At 44.2% G+C, this 24,554-nt stretch overlaps 2 protein-coding genes and 1 pseudogene across 2 annotated transcripts; 1 reads left to right on the top strand and 2 right to left on the bottom strand.

Annotated features, from left to right (window-relative positions):
- The first annotated feature begins 850 nt into the window (after positions 1–850).
- LOC139457194 (keratin, type I cytoskeletal 9-like) lies at positions 851–2,574 on the top strand. Its single transcript, XM_071238612.1, has 2 exons — positions 851–882; positions 1,866–2,574. Exons 1-2 carry the CDS (start codon positions 851–853, stop codon positions 2,572–2,574), a joined length of 741 nt encoding a protein of 246 aa, XP_071094713.1.
- A 614-nt stretch (positions 2,575–3,188) lies between these two features.
- LOC139457193 (uncharacterized) lies at positions 3,189–4,246 on the bottom strand. Its single transcript, XM_071238611.1, has 2 exons — positions 3,898–4,246; positions 3,189–3,856 (listed from the first exon to the last, which is right to left on the bottom strand). The coding sequence occupies exons 1-2, from the start codon at positions 4,244–4,246 to the stop codon at positions 3,189–3,191; spliced, it is 1,017 nt and encodes a 338-aa protein (XP_071094712.1).
- A 7,922-nt stretch (positions 4,247–12,168) lies between these two features.
- On the bottom strand, positions 12,169–24,022 carry LOC139457664 (sialoadhesin-like; annotated as a pseudogene).
- Between the last annotated feature and the right edge of the window lie 532 nt (positions 24,023–24,554).

The raw sequence follows: 24,554 nt of genomic DNA, 5'->3' as shown, positions 1-24,554 counted from the left end.
TCTCTTCTCCTTATACATTGTTGGAATTACTATTTCAGGGTCTATATATAAAGTGTTGATATCTGTTATTAATCACTAAAACGTTATGCATGAAACATGTAGATTACAACTTCTTTATTTTTATGTAACGACTTTTCATGTGGACTGTTTATCTCTTCATCAGATGGTATGTGGTTGTTTTTGTTTAAAGCCACACTCGGCAATATAGCACCTATATGACGGCGGCCTGTAAATTATCGAGTCTGCACCAGACAATCCAGTGATTAACATCATGAACATCGATCCCCGCAATTAGGATACCATGACATGCAGCAACCAAGTCAGCGAGCCTTACCACCCGATCCCGTTAGTCGCCTCTTACGACAAGCATGGATGCCTTTTTTGGCAAGCATGGGTTGCTGAAGACCTATTCTACCCCGGATTTTCACGGCTATCTTCATCAGATGAATAATGAGCGCTTGTTTAGTTCAAATGTACAGCTGCTGATTTGTTCACACAGAAATGACTTAATGTGTAAAGGTAACGAGGAGTCAGATGAGGGCTGGGCCAGTTGAGAAGAGACTAGGTGATTTTTTTACTAAAAAAGGGGTATTTATTGTACACGTAAGTACCTATGACGACCAGTGTTTGCCAACATCCAAGTTCCCTGTAGGGTGTGAGGTCTCCAAGACCAACGTTACACATGTAAAGACCACTCTCGCAGTGTGTGACATTGTAGAAAGCACAGCTGCGAACTCTCGTTTTGCAACAGGTTCTCTTGGTACGTTGTTCGTAAAGTTTACATTGTGACGCCCCTTTGTCAGAACGAGACACATTGCAGGACAGCGTCACGTTGTCTCCCGCACGCGCGATGGTGTGTGCATCTGCAAATCGATACAAGATGTAAGACACTTTGGTATAGAATAGCCCACAATTACTTACATGTATATAAAAAAGAGCCTATTGACATAATTTACACAGGATACAAACTCACGATACACACGAGCTATTATTCTTTTACACACAATCAACAATTTCCCTGATTTATCGTTGCAGCCTGTGCATATTCCAATCTTGATCACGTCATTTTCAAAGATCCGCTATCACGAGCTGTAACCATGTAGTCATTTGTTTAGTTCGAAGCACGAGATGCTTAGCATCTATTCTGCCTAAACATTCAGAAGATGTATCACTATATATACATCAACTCTAATTCAGAATCGGGATATTTATATGTCTCTGTGCTTTGGATGAGGTACTTTCCAACAAAGTGGATAATCAGGTTCTTGGTCGTTTGAGGTAGACCTGTAGTGTATTGTAAATGTTGGTCGCAGAAACATACGTTTCTGGGGACTACGGCCTAGTATTAAGATTGCGAGAATGTGTTTTATAATTGAAACTCAGATGGGCAGTATTTCAACTATTTTCAGACAAGAATAATCAAAAACTAGTATATATGACTTATTATGTGAAGCCCGTAGAGACATGGGTTAAAATTAATTTATAGGAACCAAGAGGCGACTAAAGGGATCGGGTGGTCAAAATCGATGACTTGGTTGATGAAAGTTATCGTATCCAAATTCTGAAGATCGATGCTTTGGATGTCATTTACTGGATTGTCTGGTGCAAACTCGATTACCTACATGTACATGTACAAACCGCCGTCATATTGTTGGAAGATATCTGAGTGCGGCGTAAAACAAACATAATCGCGAAAAGGTTAGTGTATCCTGCTCATCCCTGGCGCCCGTTAGTTTTGGAGGTAGTGCAATTCGCAATTGTGATACGAGGCAGTAGTCCACAGAAACGCACGTTGGCAGTGTTGGTGGTAGTGTTTGTGGCAATGACAGCGTTGATGGTGTTGTTGATGGCCGTGTTGTTTGCAGTGTTGGTTGCGGTGGCAGTGTTGGTTGCAGAATTGGTGGCAGTAGAAGTATTGGTGGCAGAGTTGGTGGCAGTGTTGGTGGCAGAATTGGTGGCAGTAGAAGTGTTGTTGGCAGATTTGGTGGCAGTGTTGGTGGCAGAATTGGTGGCAGTAGAAGTGTTGGTGGCAGAGTTGGTGGTAGTGTTGATGGCAGTGGCAGTGTTGTTGGCAGTGTTGTTGGCAGTGTTGTTGGCAGTGTTGTTGGCAGTGCTGGTGACATTGTTTCTGGTGTTATTGATGGCAGTGTTGATGGCAGTGTTGGTGGCAATGTTGATGGCAGTGGCAGTGTTAGTGGCAGTGTTGGTGGCAGTGCTGGTGGCAGTGTTGTTGGTGTTGTTGATGGCAGTGTTGATGGCAGTGTTGGTGGCAGTTTTGATGGCAGTGTTGGGGGCAGAGTTGGTGGCAGTTTTGATGGCAGTGTTGATGGCAGTGTTGGTGGCAGTTTTGATGGCAGTGTTGGTGGCAGAGTTGGTGGCAATGTTGATGGCAGTGGCAGCGTTAGTGGCAGTATGGTGGCAGAGTTGGTGGCAGTGTTGGTGGTGTTGTTGATGGCAGTGTTGATGGCAGTGTTGGTGGCAGTTTTGATGGCAGTGTTGATGGCAGAGTTGGTGGCAATGTTGATGGCAGTGGCAGTGTTAGTGGCAGTATGGTGGCAGAATTGGTGGCAGTAGAAGTGTCCGTGGCAGAGTTGGTGGTAGTGTTGGTTGCTGAAATGGTGGCAGTAGAAGTGTTGGTGGCAGAGTTGGTGGCAGTGTTGATTGCAGGATTGGTGGCAGTAGAAGTGTTGGTGGCAGAGTTGGTGGCAGTAGGAGTGTTGGTGGCAGAGTTGGTGGTAGTGTTGATGGCAATGGCAGTGTTAGTGGCAGTGTTGGTGGCAGTGGCAGTGTTGGTGGTGTTGTTGATGGCAGTGTTGATGGCAGCGTTGGTGGCAGTTTTGATGGCAGTGTTGATGGCAGAGTTGGTGGCAATGTTGATGACAGTGGCAGTGTTAGTGGCAGTGTTGGTGGCAGTGCTGGTGGCAGTGTTAGTGGCAGTGTTGGTGGTGTTGTTGATGGCAGTGTGGGATGCAGTGTTGGTGGCAGTTGCAGTGATGGTGGAAGGAGTCGGTTGCTTTGCTCGTGGCGTTGGCAGTGTTGGTGACAGTGTTTGTGGCAGTGTCAGTGTTTATGGTGTTGTTGATGGCAATGTTCTTTGGCAGTGTTGGTGGAAGTGTTGGCGGTGGTGTTGATTGCAGTGTTGGTGGTAGTGGTGGGACTGTTGGTTGCAGTGTTGATGGCAGTGTTAGTTACAGTGTTGGTGGCAGTTGCGGTGTTGGTGACAGAGTTGATGGCAGTGGCAGTGTTGTTAGCAGTGCTGGTGACATTGTTGGTGGTAGTGTTGATGGCAGTGTTTTGGCAGTGGCAATGCTAGTTGTAGTGTTGATAGCAGTTGTGGTGCCAGTGTCGGTGGTGTTGTTGATGGCAGTGTTGGTTGCAGTGCTGGTGGCGGTTGCAGTGTTCGTGGCAGGGGTTGGTTGCATTGTTGGTGGCAGTTGCAGTGTTGGTGACAGTGTTGGTGGCAGTGTTGTGGCAGTGTTGGTGACAGTGCTGGTGGCAGTGACAGTGTCGGTGGTAGTTTTGATGGCAGTGGTCGTGTTGCAGTGTTGGTGGCGGTTGCAGTGTTCGTGGCAGGGGTTGGTTGCATTGTTGGTGGCAGTTGCAGTGTTGGTGACAATGTTGGTGGCAGTGCTGGTGACAGTGCTGGTGACAGTGTTAGTGACAGTGTTGTGGCAGTGTTGGTGACAGTGCTGTGGCAGTGTTGGTGACAGTGCTGGTGGCAGTGCTGGTGACAGTGTTGGTGACAGTGTTGGTGACAGTGCTCGTGACAGTGCTGGTGGCAGTGTTGGTGACAGTGTTGGTGACAGTGCTGTGGCAGTGTTGGTGACAGTGCTGGTGGCAGTGTTGGTGACAGTGCCTGGCGGTGTTGGTGACAGTGTTGGTGGCAGTGCTGGTGACAGTGCTGTGGCAGTGTTGGTGACAGTGCTGTGGCAGTCTTGGTGACAGTGTTGGTGACAGTGTTGGTGACAGTGCTGGTGGCAGTGTTGGTGACAGTGTTGGTGACAGTGCTGGTGGCAGTGACAGTGTCGGTGGTAGTTTTGATGGCAGTGCTTATGGCATTGTTGGTGGCAGTGGTCGTGTTGGAGGCAGTGTAAATGGTAGTGTTGGTGACAGTGTTGGTTGGCAGTGGTCGTGTTGGTGGCAGTGTTGGTGGCAGTGTTGGTGGCAGTGTTGGTGGCATTGTCGGTTGCAGTGTTGGTGGTGGTGGCAGTGTTGGTGGCAGTGTTGGTGGCAGTGTTGGTGGCATTGTCGGTTGCAGTGTTGGTGGTGGTGGCAGTGTTGGTGGCAGTGTTGACTGACGTGAAATGTGCGGATTATTTCATAAAATTACTGAAAAAAATAATTAAATAAATTTTCGGGTGTATGCTTTCGCAACTTCCCGAAGCGTCTCCGGGTTTTATCTCTCCGTCTACACAGAGCAGGTGCAGGATGAAGACAAGACTCTGGATACATCTCATCATCAAGTGTACACGTTGACAACTGCAGACTCCTATTACAAATCTGACAGTGTATCAGCTTGAAATAGACGGTGGCAAATAAGTCAACACGGGCGAACAAAAGTTAATGTTTCCGCGTTCTGATAGATGAAGATGCATTTTTTTCAGTTTTCCGGAAGCTTTAACTTTTTCTCAGAAGCACGTATAAAAAAACAAATAAAACGACAAATTGATATTATGAATACCCTTGCTTGAAATAGGCTAGGTCACGCACTGCAATCAATAGATCGTCATTAGTTGACTCTTGCGGTGAGCATTGGGTACTGGTAACCTCTTTTGCTCTTGAAACTGGATATGTGAAGCGAAAGGTCTCAGACGTTTATCACATTGGTGAAACTCACGAGACGGGTATGGCTCTGACAAACCTAAAAGTTTAATTGTGGCAAACCGGGATTCGAATGAGTGAGTGAGTGAGTGCCTGCGTGCGTGCGTCAGTCAGTCAGTTGGGTTTAACGCCGCTTTTAACATTATTCCAGTGATATCACGGCGTATCAGCTTAATGTGGGAGAAAAGCCCGAAGTGATGCAGGTCTTAGACGTTTACTACATTGGTGAAACCCACGAGCATGGGTATGGTGCTGACAAACCTAGAAACATAATCGGGGTGAACCGGGATTCGAACCCACGATCATAGGTTTCTTGCACATATCAAGGGACGAACGCAACTTTGCACAGCGAAGAGCGGTGCTTAAGACGTCTCGATCCCCCGTATTGTACCCCTCCACCCCTATTTTAAAAAAGAAAACAGTGATTAAAAATACATGGAAATTAAGCCATCTCTTATTCATAAATGAAAGGGTACAGACAATGTTACTCACAGCACTATTGTCTTATATTGTTGTATCAACGCTTTCAAGGGATGAGGGGGCACGGGTGGCCCAGTTGTCTAAGGCGCCGCGATTCGCTGTGCAGAGTTGCGTCCCTTGGGCACGCCAGAAACCTATGATCGTGGGTTCGAATCCCGGTTCGCCCAGATTATGTTTCTAGGTTTGTCAGCACCATACCCGTGCTCGTGGGTTTCACCGAAGTGGTAAACGTCTGAGACCTGCATCACTTCGGGCTTTCCTCCCACATTAAGCTGACACGCCGTGATATAACTGGAATACTGTTAAAAGCGGCGTTAAACCCAACTAACTCATTCAAGGGATGAGTGAGTGAGTGAATATGGTTTTACGACCCTTTTAGCAATATTCCTGCAACATCACGGCGGGGACACCAGAAATGGGCTGCACACATTGTACCCATGTGGGGAATCGAACCCGGATCTTCGGCGTGACGAGCGAACGCCTAGCCACTGGGCTACCCGACCGCCCCTTCAGAGATGATGGTTTATGTTCAGTTGTATTAGAATAACATCCACATATGTACTAATTAATAAATAAAATGCTCATTGTGTTTCCTCCACCATACCATATACAGTAAACTACGTTTATAACGAACACGCTTATAACGAACGAACTATTTTGGGGGTCCTTTCCATTTGCTGTGAATATTCCGTACATTTGCTTATAACGAACTACGGTTATACCGAATTATAATTAGTGGTCCCTTTGTGTTCGTTATAACCGTAGTTTACTGTATTATGTGAATATTGTTGAAAGCAACACACGCACTAGCCTGGTCGCTGAATAATCTCCGTTCACGTTTATGGAATGTCGACTGAAAACATTTAAACAGGAAATAAATGTTTCGTAGCTGATACACAGGGACATGTTTCCGTGTTTGTAGAGCCCTATCAATTTCGCAGTTGGGGAGAATTAGTTTGCACTTCCGGCTGCGTGTTTCGATTTCATGCCCCGGGAGAGTTTGAGAAAATTTGTACAAGGGAACAATTTCACAACATGACCGGGGGCTGTCGGGTAGCTTCTTGGTTAAGGCGTTCGCTCGTCAGGCCGAAGTCCCGGGTTCGATTCCCGACATGGGTACACCGTGTGAAGCCCATTTCTGGTGTCCCCGGCCATGATTTTGCTGGAATATTGCTACAAGCATCGTGAAACCATACTCACCCACTCACTCACTTCGATTTCATATCCCGGGAGAGTTTGAGAAAAATTTATACAAGGGAACAATTTCACAACGTGAGCGGGAAACGGTCATGTAGCTTCTTGGTTAAAGCGTTCGCTTGTCACGCCGACGTCCCGGGTTCGATCCATTCCCGACATGGGTACAAATTGTGATATATTGTAATTGTGGAATATTGCTAAAAGCGGCGCTCACTCACTCACTCACAATATGAGGGGATGCTCTTTTACATGAGCGTGTCAGCCACCGACTTCAATCATGAATGTGTGACCTACCACGCCTCCTGGTATGGTCACATATATTTCATGTTATTGATTGCGTGATGCACATGACAATATCAAATATTTATATCGCCTCCTTTATTCTCCGTGATGCTATCGTGTAAAAAGTACTGAATTTTAAATAATTGAATTTTTAAGGGCAAAGTCTGCGCATTAATAATATATTTCTGCTATTATCACAAACTCAGCATGTTTCATGCCAATGAGTATCCCACAACGGGTTGTATTTTAGGCCTTAAGTGTCAGTGTTTTGGATACTGTTTTGTTTGATAACGCTTCTAACTCTGGGGTCAAATCCAGTTTTTTTCGCCTTGCTGTTTTTTTTGTTTGTGTGTTGTGTAACGACGCACTCAGCAATATTCAAGCTATTTGACGGCGGTCTGTGAATATTCGTGTCTGGAACAGAGAATCCAGTGATTGATGTCATGAGCATCGATCCACGGGATTGGTTGTTGGGTTTTTTGTTTTACGCCGCACTCAGCAATATTCAAGCCATATGACGGCGGTCTGTAAATAACCGAGTCTGGGCCAGACAATCCACTGATTTACATCATGAGCATCGATGCACGCAATTGGGATACGATGACATGCATCAACCAAGTCAGCGAGCCTGACCACCCGATCCCGTTAGTCGCTTCTTACTACAAAACGGGGTGGTCGGGTAGCCTAGTGGTTAAAGCGTTCGCTCGTCACGCCGAAGATCTGGGTTCGATTCCCGACATTGGTGAAATGTGTGAAGCCCATTTCTGGTGTCCCCCGCCGTGATATTGCTGGAATATTGCTAAAAGCGGCGTAAAAACCATACTCACTCACTCACTCACTTATTTCATACGGCAAGTATTATGGCACTTATATATAGCGACGTGCAGGCACATATTGGTGGCTGCTTGTACTAGTCCGGACTAATGCCGAGTTTAAAGTGCTAGCCCACTGAGATACCATGCCGCAGTTTTACATGAATACCCCACTCAGGCACACTGTCTCCGAGCCGACCTGTTTCAGCGCCTTAATGCCGAGCGTCAGGCAGGGCAACAACAAGTGAACTGAACATTTTTCTTTCTTCGACAACGGAATTTACAGTGTTTACTGAAATTTAAGGGTACGCGTAGGGTGAGTGAGAATGGTTTTACGTTACTTTTAGCAATATTCCAGCAAGGTTACCCCTTTGCCCCTGGTGCACGTAGAGCAGTCATACATGCCTGTATTTGTTATGTTAATAGCGTTGCAAACGTGCTGTTTGTATAATCATTTATTAATACGCCCCTTTAAAAAAACCACGATAATATATAACAGCAATCGCCAAAGTTGGTTTCAAGAAAGGCTGATTGCAAATGATTCACGTGATACGAAGAGAACTTGTAAAGAGGTGAGGTGAAATTGGGTTTAACGTCGCGTCCTAGATTATTGCACTTATATAGCGTGTATGTGTGTGTGTGGCTGCTTGTACTAGTCCGGACTGATGCCGATTTATAGTGCTAGACCACCGAGATACCATGCCGCAGTTTAACATGAATACCCCACTCAGACACAGTATACTGACTCCGAGCCGACCAGTCCTTGTTTTAGCCCCTTAATGCCGATCGCCAGACAGGGTAACAACAAGTACCATCTTTTAACGTCTTTTGGTATGACCCGGCCGGGGATCGAACCCCGGACCTTCCGCTCTCCGGGCAGACGCTCTACCACTAGACCACGGAGGTGGTCTGAACTTGTAAAGAACATTAACTCAAAATTGTATGCTGTAAAGTAGCACAGAGTAAATTAACATTATCCGACAACGAATAAACATTATTTACTTGAGTACCTTATGGCGTAGGTTTATAATCACCTCAATGATCGGCTATTTGATTAATGATAACTAAAACTTGTAATAGCCACATTCAAAAACAACTTCCGAATCTCTCCCGTCACGTTTCTCGTGTCGGCCATTTTGACGTCTTGTATTTAATGTATAAAATGTATTACGGCGCGCTGTCATTGTGACTGACTGAGGTAGATCCTAACTGGCCTTCTCATCTAAAGATGGCATTTCTGGAATACGTACATGTGGATGTTTTGTAAACAAACTACAAAATATATCACTACGAGCATACATACACTCATATAACCTCTCCTATTGAGGAACTTTCTGGTGTCCCCCGCCGTGATATTGCTGGAATATTGCTAAAAGCGGCGTAACACCTTACTCACTCACTCACTATTGAGGAACTACTTCTTTCCGCGATACAGGTGGCATTCGTCACCACTCGCCCCTTTCCGTAACCTGCAAGAGGACTCGTCCCCCCTATCGATGAATGTTATGTGCGAAAATACGACAAACCAATCAGAATGCGCGTATGATTTCAAGTTCTTCGTCAAAGAATCCCTCAGAAACAATTTTTGATATAACATATGTCTTGCATCTAAAAATATACCCAAGACACAGTTAAATGTGTTCAATCATACTGTATAATTCCGCATGTCCCGATGTGCTTTAAATTGCATCTGAAATATATATGATAGATGGGGAAATATATGTGAACCATTACTCAACGAGTTGACAATTGTTTTAGGTATGCCCGTTTGCTGTAAGACGGAACCCGGTCGCAAAATTGGCCATGAGAGGGGCACGAGTCGCTATTCGGCTTGTCCCGGAATAACACGAGTTGGTCACGAATGATACAAGTGGCTGTCAGTGTACACAAGACGTCACACGCAGTGAATGAAATTGTGAAAAGATCTTCATCCTTGCAGGTGAAAAAATGTATAAGAATTGTGGCATCCGCCTCTCACACACTTTCAATAAAAAATACAATAAAAAATACAGTAAACTACGGTTGTAACGAACTCAAAGGGACTACTAATTTTAGCTCGTTATAACCGTAATTCGTTATAAGCATATATACAGCATAACTACAGCAAACAGTCGGGACTAAAAAGTTAGTTCGTTATATCCGTCAGTTCGGTATAAGCGTGTTCGTTATAACCATAGTTTACTGTACAAGTGCCAGTACCAATCAATGTGCCAGGGTAAAAGGTTCTGGGATGGCATCCTGCATCATGGTCACAAGCCACGCTTCTTATTCAGCAAATTCCTCTGAATGTCTATAATAAACTTCTACTTGCTTCACTGGTCCCTAAATGTTAAAATCTTAATTGCAAAGTGTTGCCCGAAGCAAAATGTGTCTTTCCGTGCAATTTGAAAGAAAGCGGCTGAGAAACTGAGAAATGTAGACGCCATAAGTCGAATCTGAAGGGTGAATGAAGGTCATCGCTCTAATCGTACAGCTTGGCGCAGAGGCTGCCATTAAGTTGTATTTCTATGCACAGATAGACAGATATAACATATGATATGAATTCTCAGGTATTTCTTTCTTTCCAATTTAGATGGATAGATGAGGTGAATATATTCAGTTATCTTGGCATTCTTGTAACGAAACGCGGTCATCACCTATCTCTGAAGGGGGCCGGGGTGACCCAGTCGTCTAATGCGCCGCGATTTGCGTCCCTTGGGCACGCCGGAAACCTACGATGGCGGGTTGGAATCCCCGTTCGCCAAATTATGTTTTTAGGTTTGTCAGCACCATACCTGTGCTCGTGGGTTTCACCGAAGTGGGAAACGTATGAGACCTGCATCACTTCGGGCTTTCCTCAAACATTAAGCTGACATGTCGTGATAAAACTGGAATACTGTTAAAAGCGGCGTTAAACCCAACTCACTCACTCACTCACTCTGCTATTCAAAGGCCTCACTAACCCGTGAATATTCCGGGGTAGAATAGGTCTTCAGCAACCCATGCTTGCCGTTAAAGGTGACTATGCTTGTCGTAAAAGGCGACTAATGGGATCGGGTGGTCAGATTCGCTGACTTGGTTGATGCATGTCATCGATCCAAATTGCGTGGGTCGATGCTCATGATATTATTCACTGGATTGTCTGGTCCAGACTCGATTATTCACAGACCGCCGTCATATAGCTGGAATATTGCTGAGTGCGGCGTTAAACAACAAACCAACCAACCAACCAAAGGCCTCACTGGATCACCTTGAAAACAGCTACATCATAATGTCGAAACTGCTTTCGGGCGCCAAGTGCGACCCTACTACAGTTATTGAAAGTATTGACGTTCCTGGTCATCATGGTCAGTTACGCCATGACTTTGCAACTCGCCTTGTCTGCATCGGCTCAGCTCCGTCAAGGAGTAATTGGTCTAACGACGCTTACTCCTAGTTGTCTCTATCAGTAGTTATCGCATAATAAAGAAACGCAACACCAGTTTTATATTCAGATTGATTTATTTTCTCTCAGTCCGTCTATCAATACATGACAGGATTAGACCGGCCAGGCTCGTCACTAACTGGGGGGAACTAGATCGATCGGGATTCGACTTGATCGATTGCAGACCGCACTCTCCTCTCCTAATGTTGAAGGTATTTTTTAAAGTGTTCGGGCCTTGCCTGTCTTTGTCACATGTCACAATACCTCATTTTCAATGGTTAAAAGTTAGATCTGACCGTGAATTCATGTTTGTCGTAATCGGAATAATACCGAAGCCTACGTGCCAGATCATCTCTCTATCGATTTTGTGACTCAATCCGGATGCTACAAATGAAATGTGTCTTACCTCTCTGCTTGTTTCATTAACTAATCGACGATAACATGGAACCAATCCAATGATAAATATGAAATGTCCAGAATACTCTTGTGATAAATGTGAAATGTCTTTTATCTATTAATTCCTTTCGAACTAAAAGTTTTCTCAAAATGCAATGTCCAGAATACTCTTGTGATAAATGTGAAATGACTTTTATCTATTAATTCCTTTTGATCTGAAAGTTCTGTCACAAACTTTGTATATCTAATGCAACTAATCATTGGAGCTATAAACGGTTTTATTTGTAACCATTTTCTAATGTTTTTGAGACGCATTTTGACCTTATAACAATAACATACTGGATACCACATGTCATCCTTTTCAGACCACGGAATGGTTTCAATTCCAAAGGGCAAATGCCAGCAAATGCTATAGACAGATGCTTGGGAAGGACACATCTCTTCTGTTCTATGACGTCATTTACTTATTTTATTTATTTGTTGTTTAACGTCGCATTCAGCAGTATTCCTGCTGTATGACTGCGGTCAATAAATAATCGAGTCTGGACCAGACAATCTAGTGATTGACATCATGAGCATCGATCCACGCAATTTGGATACGATAACATGCATCAACTAAGTCAGTGAGTCTGACCACCCAATCCCGTTTGTCGCCTCTAACGACAAGCATAGTCGCCTTTTACGACAAGCATGGGTTGCTGAAGACCTATTCTTCCCTGGATCTTAACGAGTCCCAAGAATGACGAGGATGAACAAATTTATAATTCCATTCTAAAAAGTATTTATTCTTTAATAAACCATAGATTTTGAAAACATTCACAAAAATGCAAAATATGAACATATCTGAAGCATGGCGTCATATATAGCTGTAAACATAATAAAACGAACGAATGTCTGGCCGCTAAGGTGTTTCCAGTAATATTCCATCTGAGTGACGGCGACTTGTAAATAAACGTGGGCAGACCACACAATCCAGTGAAGAGCAACGACTCGAGATGTCAGAGCTCGTTGACACGCAATCCACCAAATCACCGAGCCTGACCACCAATCCAAACAGTCCTTTTTGACGATAATTATAAGCAGCTTGCTGAAAATCTGTCCCAACCCCCAGTTCCCATGGTCAAAGGTTTCTATGTACATACCATCACATTATACAATCTATTTACCAGCACAATGCACGCGTGAAGGTACGGGTTAGAACTGGTCTTCAGCAACCCATACTTGTAAGAGGCGACTGTGCTTGTCGTTAGAGGCGACCAACGGGATCTGGTGGTCAGGCTCGCAGACTTGGTTGATGCATTTCGTCGTATCCCAATTGCGAAGATCGATGCTGATGTTGTCAATTAGCGGATTGTCTGGTCCAGCTCGATTACTTACAGAGCGCTGAGAATATTGCGAGTGCGGCGTTGAACAACAAACAAACAAATAAACAAAAAGCAAGCGTAATATGTGGACATCTGCGGGGTATGGGCCGAGCATGTGGTTTCGTCATTATAGGAAAGGATTCACAAGGATTATTTTTAATTGTTCTTTCATTCTATTTTTCTACATTCGATTTGGCTGTAATGTTCATCAGACATTGCCTCATCAGGCTCATACACACGTGACCTGGCTGCAACTGGACGTCGTTGATCTAAAGAAGAAATGGGAAGATGTTACATCTAATGTTTATATTTTGGTTTGTAATTGAATAAAATAAACCTTAATGACTACTTTGCTTTCACAATATCATGATATTAGTTTCCATCATAATGTTCCCCTTTATTGGAACCATGTTATACGTTTGTGAAATTAAAATTGTCCTAGTTTCATGGTACAGAAACCATACTCTAGTAAACAAAATGTAATTAAAACCTTTTAAATTAAAACAAACACACATTACAACAGACATTATATCAGCTGCTACAATCAAAACATGGAATTGTGATTTGAAACCTCCGTTTGACCTACCAATCACAAAAAAGTATTTACAAAATCCCACTAGAATGTATGTTACAAAATAATAGGAAAATCGTATCAGTATAAGGTGGTAGGCCATAAGGAAAAAAACTAGGCACTCACGTTGTTTTCTCAATTGCAGGACGATGGCAGTAACGACAAGGCCAACGCGGCAACTACAGCAAAGACGACAATTGATATCGTGCCAGCATTACCACCTACAATATAAAGGGCGTGCATATGACATGAAATAAAATGATGTTTTCTTGATGCTCCTTTCGTTGTGTACTATTACACAGTCGTCATTATTGTATCCTTTCCATAGGTATTGCGTGATAGAACTGGTACCAACGTACAAAACTTTTTGTTTTGTTTGTTTGTTGTTTAACGCCGCACTCAGCAATATACCAGCTATAAGACGGCGGTGTGTAAATAATCGAATCTGGACCAGACAATCCAGTGATTCATATCATGGGCATCGATCCACACAATTGGAATCAATGACATGCATCAACCACCCGATCCTGTTAGTCGCCTCTTACGGCAAGCATGGGTTTCTGAAGACCTATTCTACCCCGTATCATTAACAGGTCAACGTCAGGTTGCTTAAACATTGCTGATCGTGGCATTAAAGAAACAAACATAATTTAGCTTGCGACAAGGATATGTCATTTCATACGAAACACGGGATCAACGCTCACGTTGCCATACTGAGTTAGTGAATGTACTATTACGCCGCTTTAGCGCCTTCGATGTAATTCATTTATCTACAAGTTTGTTTGTTTGTTGTTTAACGCCGCACTCAGCAATATTCCAACTATATGACGGCGGTCTGTAAATAATCGAGTCTGGACCTGACTATCCAGTGAATGACATTGGGATCAATGACTTGTATAATCAACCAAGTCAGCGAGCCTGACCACCCGATCCCGTTAGTCGCCTCTTACGACAAGCATAGCCGCCTTTTACGGGTTGCTTGGTTGCTGAAGACCTATTCTACCCCGGATCTTCGCGGGTCTTGTCATCAGTTATACATGTCATTGATTCAGCCACGGACGGAAGTCCAGTAACAGATCTAGAACAAAATGTAGCAAGTGAACCTCGTTAAATAACCGCACATCCACGACAATAATGGTTACAAAAATACCTCGATACACAAAGCCGCTGAATGTGAAGTAGTTGTATAGAATGTAGCTTTCAAACAATAGTTCTAAATGACATGCTTCATGGCGGGTGGGGTTTGAAACTACTTGATCACGATGACCCATTTCCTTATCTCGAGTACCCACAGGGCATACATGTATCCAACATGTCCCTCTTGAACAACTAGATTCTTCCTTCTTGTGCACATGCTAGAATTAGAGTGAGTGAGTGATTCAGGTTTAACGCCGCTTGTAACAGTATTCCAGTTATATCGCGGCGTGTCAGCTTAATGTGGGAGGAAAGCCCGAAGTGATGCAGGTCTCACACGTTTACCACTTCGGTGAAACCCACGAGCACGGGTATGGTGCTGACAAACCTAGAAACATAATTTGGCGAACCGGGACTCGAACCCACAATCATAGGTTTCTGGCGTGCCCAAGGGACGCAACTCAGCACAGCGAATCGCGGCGCCTAAGACGACTGGGCCACCCGTGCCCCTGATGGAATTAGAACAAGCAAGTGGATACAGGTACAATGTCATGCTTCCTCACTTAATTCAGGACATCTTACATCAAACCCTACAACATGACCATGAGTAAGTGAGTGAGTTTGGTTTAATTCCGCTGTGAGCAATATTTCAGGGTATCCGGCGTGTCAGCTAAATGCGGAAGAACAACCCCAAATGATGCAGGTCTCAGAAGACCCTTGAGCACGGGTATTGTGTTGCTAACCCAGAAACATGATGAGTGCCATTCGAAACCACGATTATAGGTTTCTGGCGTGCCCAAGGGACGTAACTCAGCACAGCAATTTGCGGCACCGAGTCGACTGGGACACCTAACTCGACTATGGTCATCTTAAATTCTGGCACCTAAAGGGAAGGATTTGGTGACTTGTTTGCCGTTTAACGCTGCACACAATTCCAGCTATAAATATATGACAGCGGCAGTAAATACTCGAATCTGGGCCAGACAAACCAGTGATTAGTATTTCGATCAAGGATGCAGGTCTGGGGGGTACGATGGCATACAATCGTCAAACTCCTGACCTCCTTATCTAATAAATCTCCCCGTACGACAGTCGTGGGGATCAGTTCTAACCTGTATAACTAATTAGGGAAGAAAGGAAGTACCATTTTTTGATGAGATGCTTGCTTCATCTCCGCCTTCATGTCCAGGTGCTGAAACAAGCGCACAAGTATAATAATTCTACGGGCACATGTGGCATATTCTTTCTACAGCAGCTTGCGTGTACAGTTAAAAAATATCACTGTAGCATACTGGTATATTGTCAATAACGAATGAGTTCCGGTTTTAACAGCTCCGCTTTGAGTAATTCAGTTATATCACGCAGTGTCAGATTAATGTGGTATAAAATAAACAGTTACTCAAGTCATCCGTCTTCACAACTTTTAGGAAACCAAATGCGTATATGGTGCTCACAAGTCAAGGATAATTATCAATAAAAATCTAGGTATTGAACCAACGATCCTGGCACGACTAAGAGATGACATTTTTAAAGTCAATTCTGACGCCTTTGGACAACTGGGACATCGATTCGTGGTCCCTTTCGTATAAGAAGTACTATATATCTAGGATGAAAGTCAAGGATCGTTGTCTAGGCAAATCTAGGTATTGAACCAACGATCTTGGCTGAAAGTCTTCTGCTTGCAATATTGCACCAATACATTATGTGTTAAGGTAGTCCGTTTTAATTTTGAAAAAGTACATTCGTGAACAACTCGTGTTATTCCAAGACAAGCCGAATGGCGACTCGTGCCCTGCTCGTGGCCACTGCCTGTGCCATAGTTTATTACCAACTCGCTGCATGAGATTCACGTATACATTCATATATATCATATATATTCCAGATGCTATTTAAACCACATCGGGACTTTTACAGTATGACTGAACAGATTTAACTTATCTTGGGTGTATTTTTAGATGCAAGACATATGTAAAATAAAATAAATATTTCTGAGGGATTCTTTGACGAAGAACTTGAAATCATACGCGCCTTCTGATTGGTTTGTCGTATTTTCGCACATAACATTCATGGATAGGGGGACGAGTCTTCTTGTAGGTTACGGAAAGGGGCGGGTGATGACGAATGCACACTACTTTTGACATTCGTCACCACTCCGTAACCTACAAGAAGACTCGTCCCCTTATTGATGAGTGTTATATAAATAATTTTTGATTTTACATATGTCTTGCATCAGAACATTTACCCAAGACACAGTCAAATATGTACAATCATACCAGATGTGCCTCTAATTGCATCTGAAATATATATAATATCTGGGGAAATATATGTGAACCATTACGCAACGAGGTGACAATTGTTTTTGGTATGCCCGTTTGCGCTAAGACGGAACTCGGTCGCAAAAATGGCCATGAGAGGGGCACGAGTCGCTATTCGGCTTGTCCCGGAATAGCACGAGTTGGTCACGATTGAAGTAGTGTGGTCAATGGCGATTTCCGGAAGACTACCGAGGCTATCCCAGTGCAGTGACCTGTGCTGGAGAATCAAGGGAGACCCATGCAGCTCACAGCCAATCGGGGGGAAAAAGGTGGCCCAGTCGTCTAAGGCGCCGCGATTCGCTGTGCAGAGTTGCGTCCCTTGGACAGGCTAGAAACCTATGATTGTGGGTTCGAATCCCGGTTCGCCCCGATTATGTTTCTAGGTTTGTCAGCACCATACCCGTGCTCGTGGGTTTCACCGAAGTGGTAAACGTCTGAGACCTGCATCACTTCGGGCTTTCCTCCCACATTAAGCTGACACGCCGTGATATAACTGGAATACTGTTAAAAGCGGCGTTAAACCCAACTCACTCACTCACTCACTCACAGCCAATCGGCGGGCTAGGATTCCACGTGTCAACCGTCGCTATGAAGCAACCCCAGTTAGTACAAGTACGTATACCCTTCTATATCTTTCATCCCTGTTCGTCATAATGACAGCTGTAGCTACCGTTTCACCACTGTCGGTGTAGTTGTCACAGCAGTTAACAATACAGCAGACTATTTTCTCACCATCCAAACCAGTATTCAATACCTTATTCTGAAATAACCATGCGAAATAGCCATCTATCCTGACGACTGAGTGAATGAGTGAGTATGGTTTTACGCCGTTTTTAGCAATATTCCAGCAATATCACGGCGGGGGACACCAGAAATTCTATCCTGACGAACAACCATCAGATACCTACTTTTAACATCCATCAGCACGGCCTCGCTACGTTCTGACTCGAGTCCATCTTCCTCCTTGGCTTGGCAAGTGTAGTTTCCGCTATTCGCTGCGTTGACGTTCCTGATAGTGAGGGCCGACTCACGTACGCCATACTTCCCCTCCTGAGTCAACAAAGCGCCGTCTTTAAACCACCAGAAGGACATCGCCAAGGGATGGCTTTGCGGGAGGCTGCGGGACGAGGTGGAACAGGTAACTGTGATAGTCTGTCCTGACATCGGCTGTGCGGGTAGGACAATAACGGGTCTCACGGGTTGTCCTGCAACATCAACCAATAACTATATACTTCTATGAGACAAATTATTGTTCTGAAGACTGGGTAGTATCATGATCTCTTGCAAGTCGCACCCGTGAAGATCCAGGGTAGAATAGGTCTTCAGCAACCCATGCTTTGCGTAAAAGGCGACTGTGCTTGTCGTAAGAGGGGACTAACGAGATCGGGTGGTCAGGCTCGCTGACTTGGTTGAAGCATGTCATCGATCCTAATTGCTCATAATTTCAATCACTGGATTGTCTGGCCCAGACTCGATTCTTTACAGACCGCCGTCATAAAGCTGGAATATTGCTGAGTGCGTCGTTACACAACAAACAAACAAATCTTGCAAGTCGACATATCTAACATAATGTTTTTCCTGTAGGAAGACACGATGCTGCTTTGAACAGTATTTCAGTTTTATCAGGGCGAGAAAGATGATTTTTTTCGAGGACGTATGATGCACGTCTCAGGTGTTTGTCCTTGGGATCGAGGGCACAAGAACGCGTATGTGCATGAAAAGTCAATAGCCATAAGGGGAGCGAATCTCATTTAGAACCAATTCTTAGACTCTTTGGGCGACGCAACACTCTACTAACTAGTGTTGCATGGATATTTAAGACACATTTATTTAAGACACAAATATATGTGCAGAGTTGCGTCCCTTCGTCATGCCAGGATCTCATGGCCATGGTTTCGAATCTCCATTTTTCATTATGGTCTGTCAACGATCTTGCTCAGATGCGTGTGAGACCTGTGCCACTTCGACTGACACGACATAAAACGATTACGTTATTGTATCATGCTACGACACTACCCCTTCACTCACTCTATTAATACTCACTCAGCAGTACCAAGAATACTCCACAGTTGGGTACAATGAGCTCCCTGTCGATGACCCCTCTCCCACAGAGGTACCTTCCCGCATCAGCCGGGGTAACATTCTGCAGTAAAACTCTGACAGCTTTACTGGGAGTTACGACAGCACTGATCTTCATTCTTGACCTGTAGCTCGACCATATCTTAATGTTTGTCGATTCCATGGTGAATAGAACTGACTCCTCTGGGGACCACACGGAGAGCGTGTCACTGATGTTGGGCTTCCAGAACGACAATATGGCATCATCGCCATCCACAGCCACTGAGTAGTTCTTTGACCCTTGTTCTGAAACTGCAACACCAGTGTGGTAAGACCTTCCTGTCTCAAAGTATCACTATCAAATAGCCATTTTAGCGAGTGGAATTATTCCATGGGAGGTTTGTATATGTTAAATTGTTCGAGAAAAGACAAATATGAATACTTACACTCCGCGCCAAGGCGATACTCTTCACTCCAGTCTGTCTGAATCACATCTCCGACGACAACCTGGCAGGAGTATCGTGCCCCATCGTCATCCAGACCAGCAGCATTGACATTTAGGGTACTGCTGTGATACACTTCCAAGTCCCACATGCCCGTGACAGCCGCCATGGTGTAGTTCGGGCCTCTCTCCAGTGTCGCACCGTTCTTCCTCCACCTCACTGACGCCTTGGGCTGGACACCTATCGGGTGACAGCGAAAGGCGATGAGGCATTGTAGGATGGCAACTGCACTGCGTGTGACAGATTCCGGGACTACGAGGTATGGTTCATGGATGAGATCTGCAACAGGAAGATAATACATTCATGTTATGAGTGAGTGTGTTGGGTTTTAACGCCGCTTTTAACATTATTCAATTTATATCATGGCGTGTCAGCTTAATGTCGGAGGGAAGCCCGAAGTGGCCACTTCGCAAAAACCCACGAGCACGGGTATGTTGCTGAGAAACCTTGAACATAATCGGGGCGAAACCGGGATTCGAACCCACAATCTGGCGTGTCCAAATGACCCAACTCTGCACGGCGAATCGCGGTGTCTTAGACGCCAGTCGTGCCCCCATAATGAGTGAGTGAGAGATGTTGGTCTTGGAAAAGTCTTTGAAAAGCATTTAGAAGGGATACACATTATGAAGAGAATATATGGATGTTAACTTCTCTATTACGAGGAACACAACTTTTCGGTGTATATGCTTACTCCTTCATCAGTCTTCTTAGGTCTTAGACGTTTACAACGTTGATGAAACCCACGATCATATATATGGTGCTGACAAACCCAGAAACATATCCAGGGCGAACCGGGATTCGAACCCACAATCATAGGTGTGTGGGAAGTCTAAGGTACGCAACTCTAAACGGTTCCTTAGTCGACTGGGACACCTATGACCTCTCTTAATGAGTGAACTGGGTAGGTGACATGGGTAATGAGTAATATCTAGGCGTCATCGGTGTAAAATTATTGGTTTTAGGTCTGGATTGTCGGCACTTGTATTGATAATATTGTACTAATAACCGGTGGGATTGTGGATTGACAGACGAATATGTCTACAGGTGAGATGAGGTGAAATTGGGTTTAACGTCACGTCCAAGATTATTGCACTTATGTAGCGACGTGCATACATGTATGTGTGTGGCTGCTTGTACTAGTCCGGACTGATGCCGATTTATAGTGCTATCTCACTGAGATACCATGACGCAGTTTAACATGAATACCCCACTCAGACACAGTATACTGACTCCGAGCCAAACAGTCCTTGTTTTAGCCCCTTGATGCCGAGCGCCGTCTTTTGGTATGACGTGGCCGGAAATCAAGCCCCGGACCTTCCGCTCTCCGGGCTGACGCTCTACCACAAGACCACAGAGGCGTCAGTACATGTATGTCTACAGCAGCCTATGCTGGTCAAGGTGATTGAATGGATCAGGTCGGGAATAGAACACCGGACGCTCCGCTCTCCGGGCGGACGCTCTACCACAAGACCACGGAGGCGTCAATACATGTATGTCTACAGCAGCCTACGCTGGTCGAGATGATCAGGGTCAGGTGGTCAGACACGGTGAAATAGTTGATGGTGCGTCGTCTTATTTCGGGAGCGTGAATCGTTGCCCATAATATCAATCACCGGTTTGCTTGGTCCTGTGTTCCTGAATGCGACAATAAACAAACCATCCAGATACTCAATACCTACCTACAACAATGAGGGTTTGTCCACACCCAGGAATGTCTGCACCCCCGGAGTCCGGCGGCCCTTTGTAACAGCCGTATGCACCAGCGTCATCCCAAGGGCTCACATTTAAAAGTTCAAAACCAAAAACTCCTGATCCGGTTGAGGATATATTTCCAATCCTGTTTTTGTAGTCATCGCTGACTATCTTGATGCCACTGTTCTGCACATGAAATATGTCAATAGCCGGGTAGGAATGGTAAAATACTGTAAACTCCCTGATGTCAGTTTCAGGAAGGTTCCAGGTCATTATGACATTCCCGTTGCTTGGGGCAACCACAAAGCTTGTGGTAGCTGCTGTAAAGTAGAAACGGCAATGATTTAGGAGCCTGTCTAAGAAAAGGGCTCGTAGAGAGCTGGGTTAGAACTGGTCTTCAGTAACTCATGCTTGTCGTAAGAGCTGACTAGCGGGATCAGGTTGTGAGCCTCACTGACTTGGTTGATGCATGTAATTATATCCCAATTTGCTTATTTTCAATGTTAATGCTCATGATGTCAATCACTGGATTGTCTGGTCCAGACTCGATTATTTACAGACCGCTGTCAAATAGCTGGAATATTGCCGACTGCGGCGTTAAACAACAAACAACCAACTAACTAATATTTCAATCACTGGTTTGTCTGGTCCAAAATAGATTATTAACAGGCCGCTGTTACATAGCTTGCATATTGCTGAGTGCGGTCAAAAAACAACAAACAAGCAAAAATCTAAGGAAATGAATTCATGATCATGAAAGACTCATTGAGGCACCTTCAGTCCTCCATTGCTTCAGAGATATATTAAAGAAGTGTTATCAGAATGGGTCAACGCTTGCTGTCCTATTGGCAGTAGTGAGTGAGTGAGTGAGTTGGGTTTAACGCCGTTTTTAACAGTATTCCAGTTACATCGCGGCGTGTCAGCTTAATGTGGGAGGAAAGCCCGAAGTGATGCAGGTCTCAGACGTTTACCACTTCGGTGAAACCCACGAGCACGGGTATGGTGCTGACAAACCTAGAAACATAATCGGGGCGAACCGGGATTCGAACCCACAACCATAGGTTTCTGGCCTGCCCAAGGGACGCAACTCTGCACAGCCAATCGCGGCGCCTTAGACGCCTTAGACGACTGGGCCACCCGTCCCCCCCCACACACACACACTATTGGCAGTAGCTGGCATGACATTAAGATCAATGTCAAATACTTTTTGGACATATACATAATCATATCTCCATCTCAGAATGACGAGATCTGATTGGTTCACGTGATCTTGAAAAAATATTTTGGACCCGGGAGGGGAAATACATTTCTGAGCGGGAGAAGAAATCTCGTATACCCCGCTACGAAGAACACAGGCTGCACGTGGATTGCTGAGCGGGAGAAGAAATCATTAGGCCTTATACAACGCTTCGAACCAAAAACCTGCACGTTTTTTCCGAGTCTATGAACGTCACGCGACAAAGCTCAAGTTCACTCCAGCTGAATCGAACTGCTATTTTCTATCCATTTTGAATTTTTTTTTTTTTTATAACAGATAAAAACATGTCAGTAAGATATATTCCTCTTAGCAGTATCACTCGGGGTACATGTGGTTGTGTGCGTTCTGCTTTAGGTGTCATACCACTCGCCTCCGGTTCGCGGCATAAAACCTAACGCGGGGCAAATAAAAACTACATGTTTGTTTGTTTGCTTGTTGTTTAACGCCGCACTCAGCAATAGTCCAGCTGTATGATTATTGTAAATAATCGAGTCTGGACCAAACAATCAAGTGATTGATATCATGCGCATCGATCCAAGCAATTGGGATACGATGACATGAATCAACCAAGTCAGCGAGTCTGACCACCCGATCCCGTTAGTCGTCTCTTACGACAAGCATAGTGGCCTTTTACGGCAATCATGGGTTGCTGAAGACCTAACCACATGTGACCATCGTGATACTATTTCAACATATATACAGCATTAAAGAACACCTAGTCCAGTTACTTATCAAACATGGCTGCAATCAGGGAGTTAGTGAGTGTTAGGTTACGCCGCTCTTAGCAATATACAGACGGGGAACAGCTCATAGTATGGAATCGAACGCAGATTTAGACGGTAGGACCGAATGCTTTCACCATTGCCCACCATATAATCTTGTGCTCAGGTAACATACTGGCTGAATATTTACAGTATATAATCTATAATATGATAAAGTATCAATCAAACAATAGCGTGTTTGCATTCTAAATAAAAGTGCCTGGCAAAATATAAGATTGCTACGCGATAAATCGCAAAGAACAATCAATAAAGAACGTGAAAGAAATTGTTCTATCATGACGTCATTTCTGGAGTTTCGAACATGCACTCGCAACTTGATGACGTCGTAAATTGGACGACGCCATTTTTGAGAGGGAAGTGTCTAGTGAGTTGTTCCCTAGAGATGTAAGTGGGTATCGCAGATAAAGGCAATGACCGAACGATCGTATCCAAAAGTGGGAGAGATGTGACTATCGCCGTGAAAATTGTGAGAAGATCCGGGATATACCAGCCTTAAACCCCCTATCGCAGATCGTATTCATGGATTCATCCTTATTTAAATACGGATAATTTTTTTATACCTTTAACATTTGAATAACATCCTTAAAAAGGTTGTACATTATGTTGAGATCTCAAAAAGAAATAACGACGACTGGTAGATGTATGTTTCTGAAGTAACATTTCCTGATCCAAACATTTACTGTCCAATGTACTTACCCCCCATACGCATCAGTGGAAGACCATAGGAGCATGCAACTACAAGCACCGCGGTAACATCAACACTTACTGTCCAATGTGCTTACCCCAAATACCCATCAGTGGAAGACCATAGGAGCATGCAACTACAAGCACCGCGGTAACATCAACACTTACTGTCCAATGTACTTACCCCCAATACCCATCAGTGGAAGACCAAAGAAGCATGCAACTACAAGCACCGCAGTAACATCTGTCGCATACATCGTCACACCAAGACATCAGTGACGCTGATACACAAGCTTATCTCTGCCTATTATATAGCGGGTGAAGTGGGTGAAACCCGATTACATTTTCCTTCCTGAACTCAACTGGCATTGTTCAATCAAACAGAACTTGACAATATTTCCTTATTTTGATTTTCAGTATGCGTTGTTCGTGTCATTATTAAACAACGATACAATAATAATAATAATAATAATAATAATAATAATAATAATAATAAAAAAAATATATATAATCCTGCACTTAATAGTCCTTCACTTGGATGAAGTCCTCTGGCCTGAAAAGTAAAACAGAAGACTTTTTGTTTGCTGTTCAGGACCAGTCTCTTCAAACCCGAATTTTAAACCGTCAATGTGTGATTTTTTATCAAAATGTGAATATGAAATGTAGATTATGTATTGAATTTAATGAGACTGTCCAACACATTGTCAGTGGATGCCCAGCTTTGGCACAGACACAGTATCTTTAGCGACATGATGGGGTGGCGCGATCATTTTATTTCCGTCTTCGCCATGCTTGTGGTTTT

Source organism: Haliotis cracherodii, unplaced genomic scaffold (genome assembly GCF_022045235.1).
Source record: "Haliotis cracherodii isolate W230 unplaced genomic scaffold, xgHalCrac1.p SCAF_12, whole genome shotgun sequence".
In the NCBI taxonomy this organism is placed as follows: Eukaryota; Metazoa; Mollusca; class Gastropoda; order Lepetellida; family Haliotidae; genus Haliotis; species Haliotis cracherodii.
Note: the sequence above shows the minus strand (reverse complement) of the source record. Positions and strands in the feature narration are given on the sequence as shown.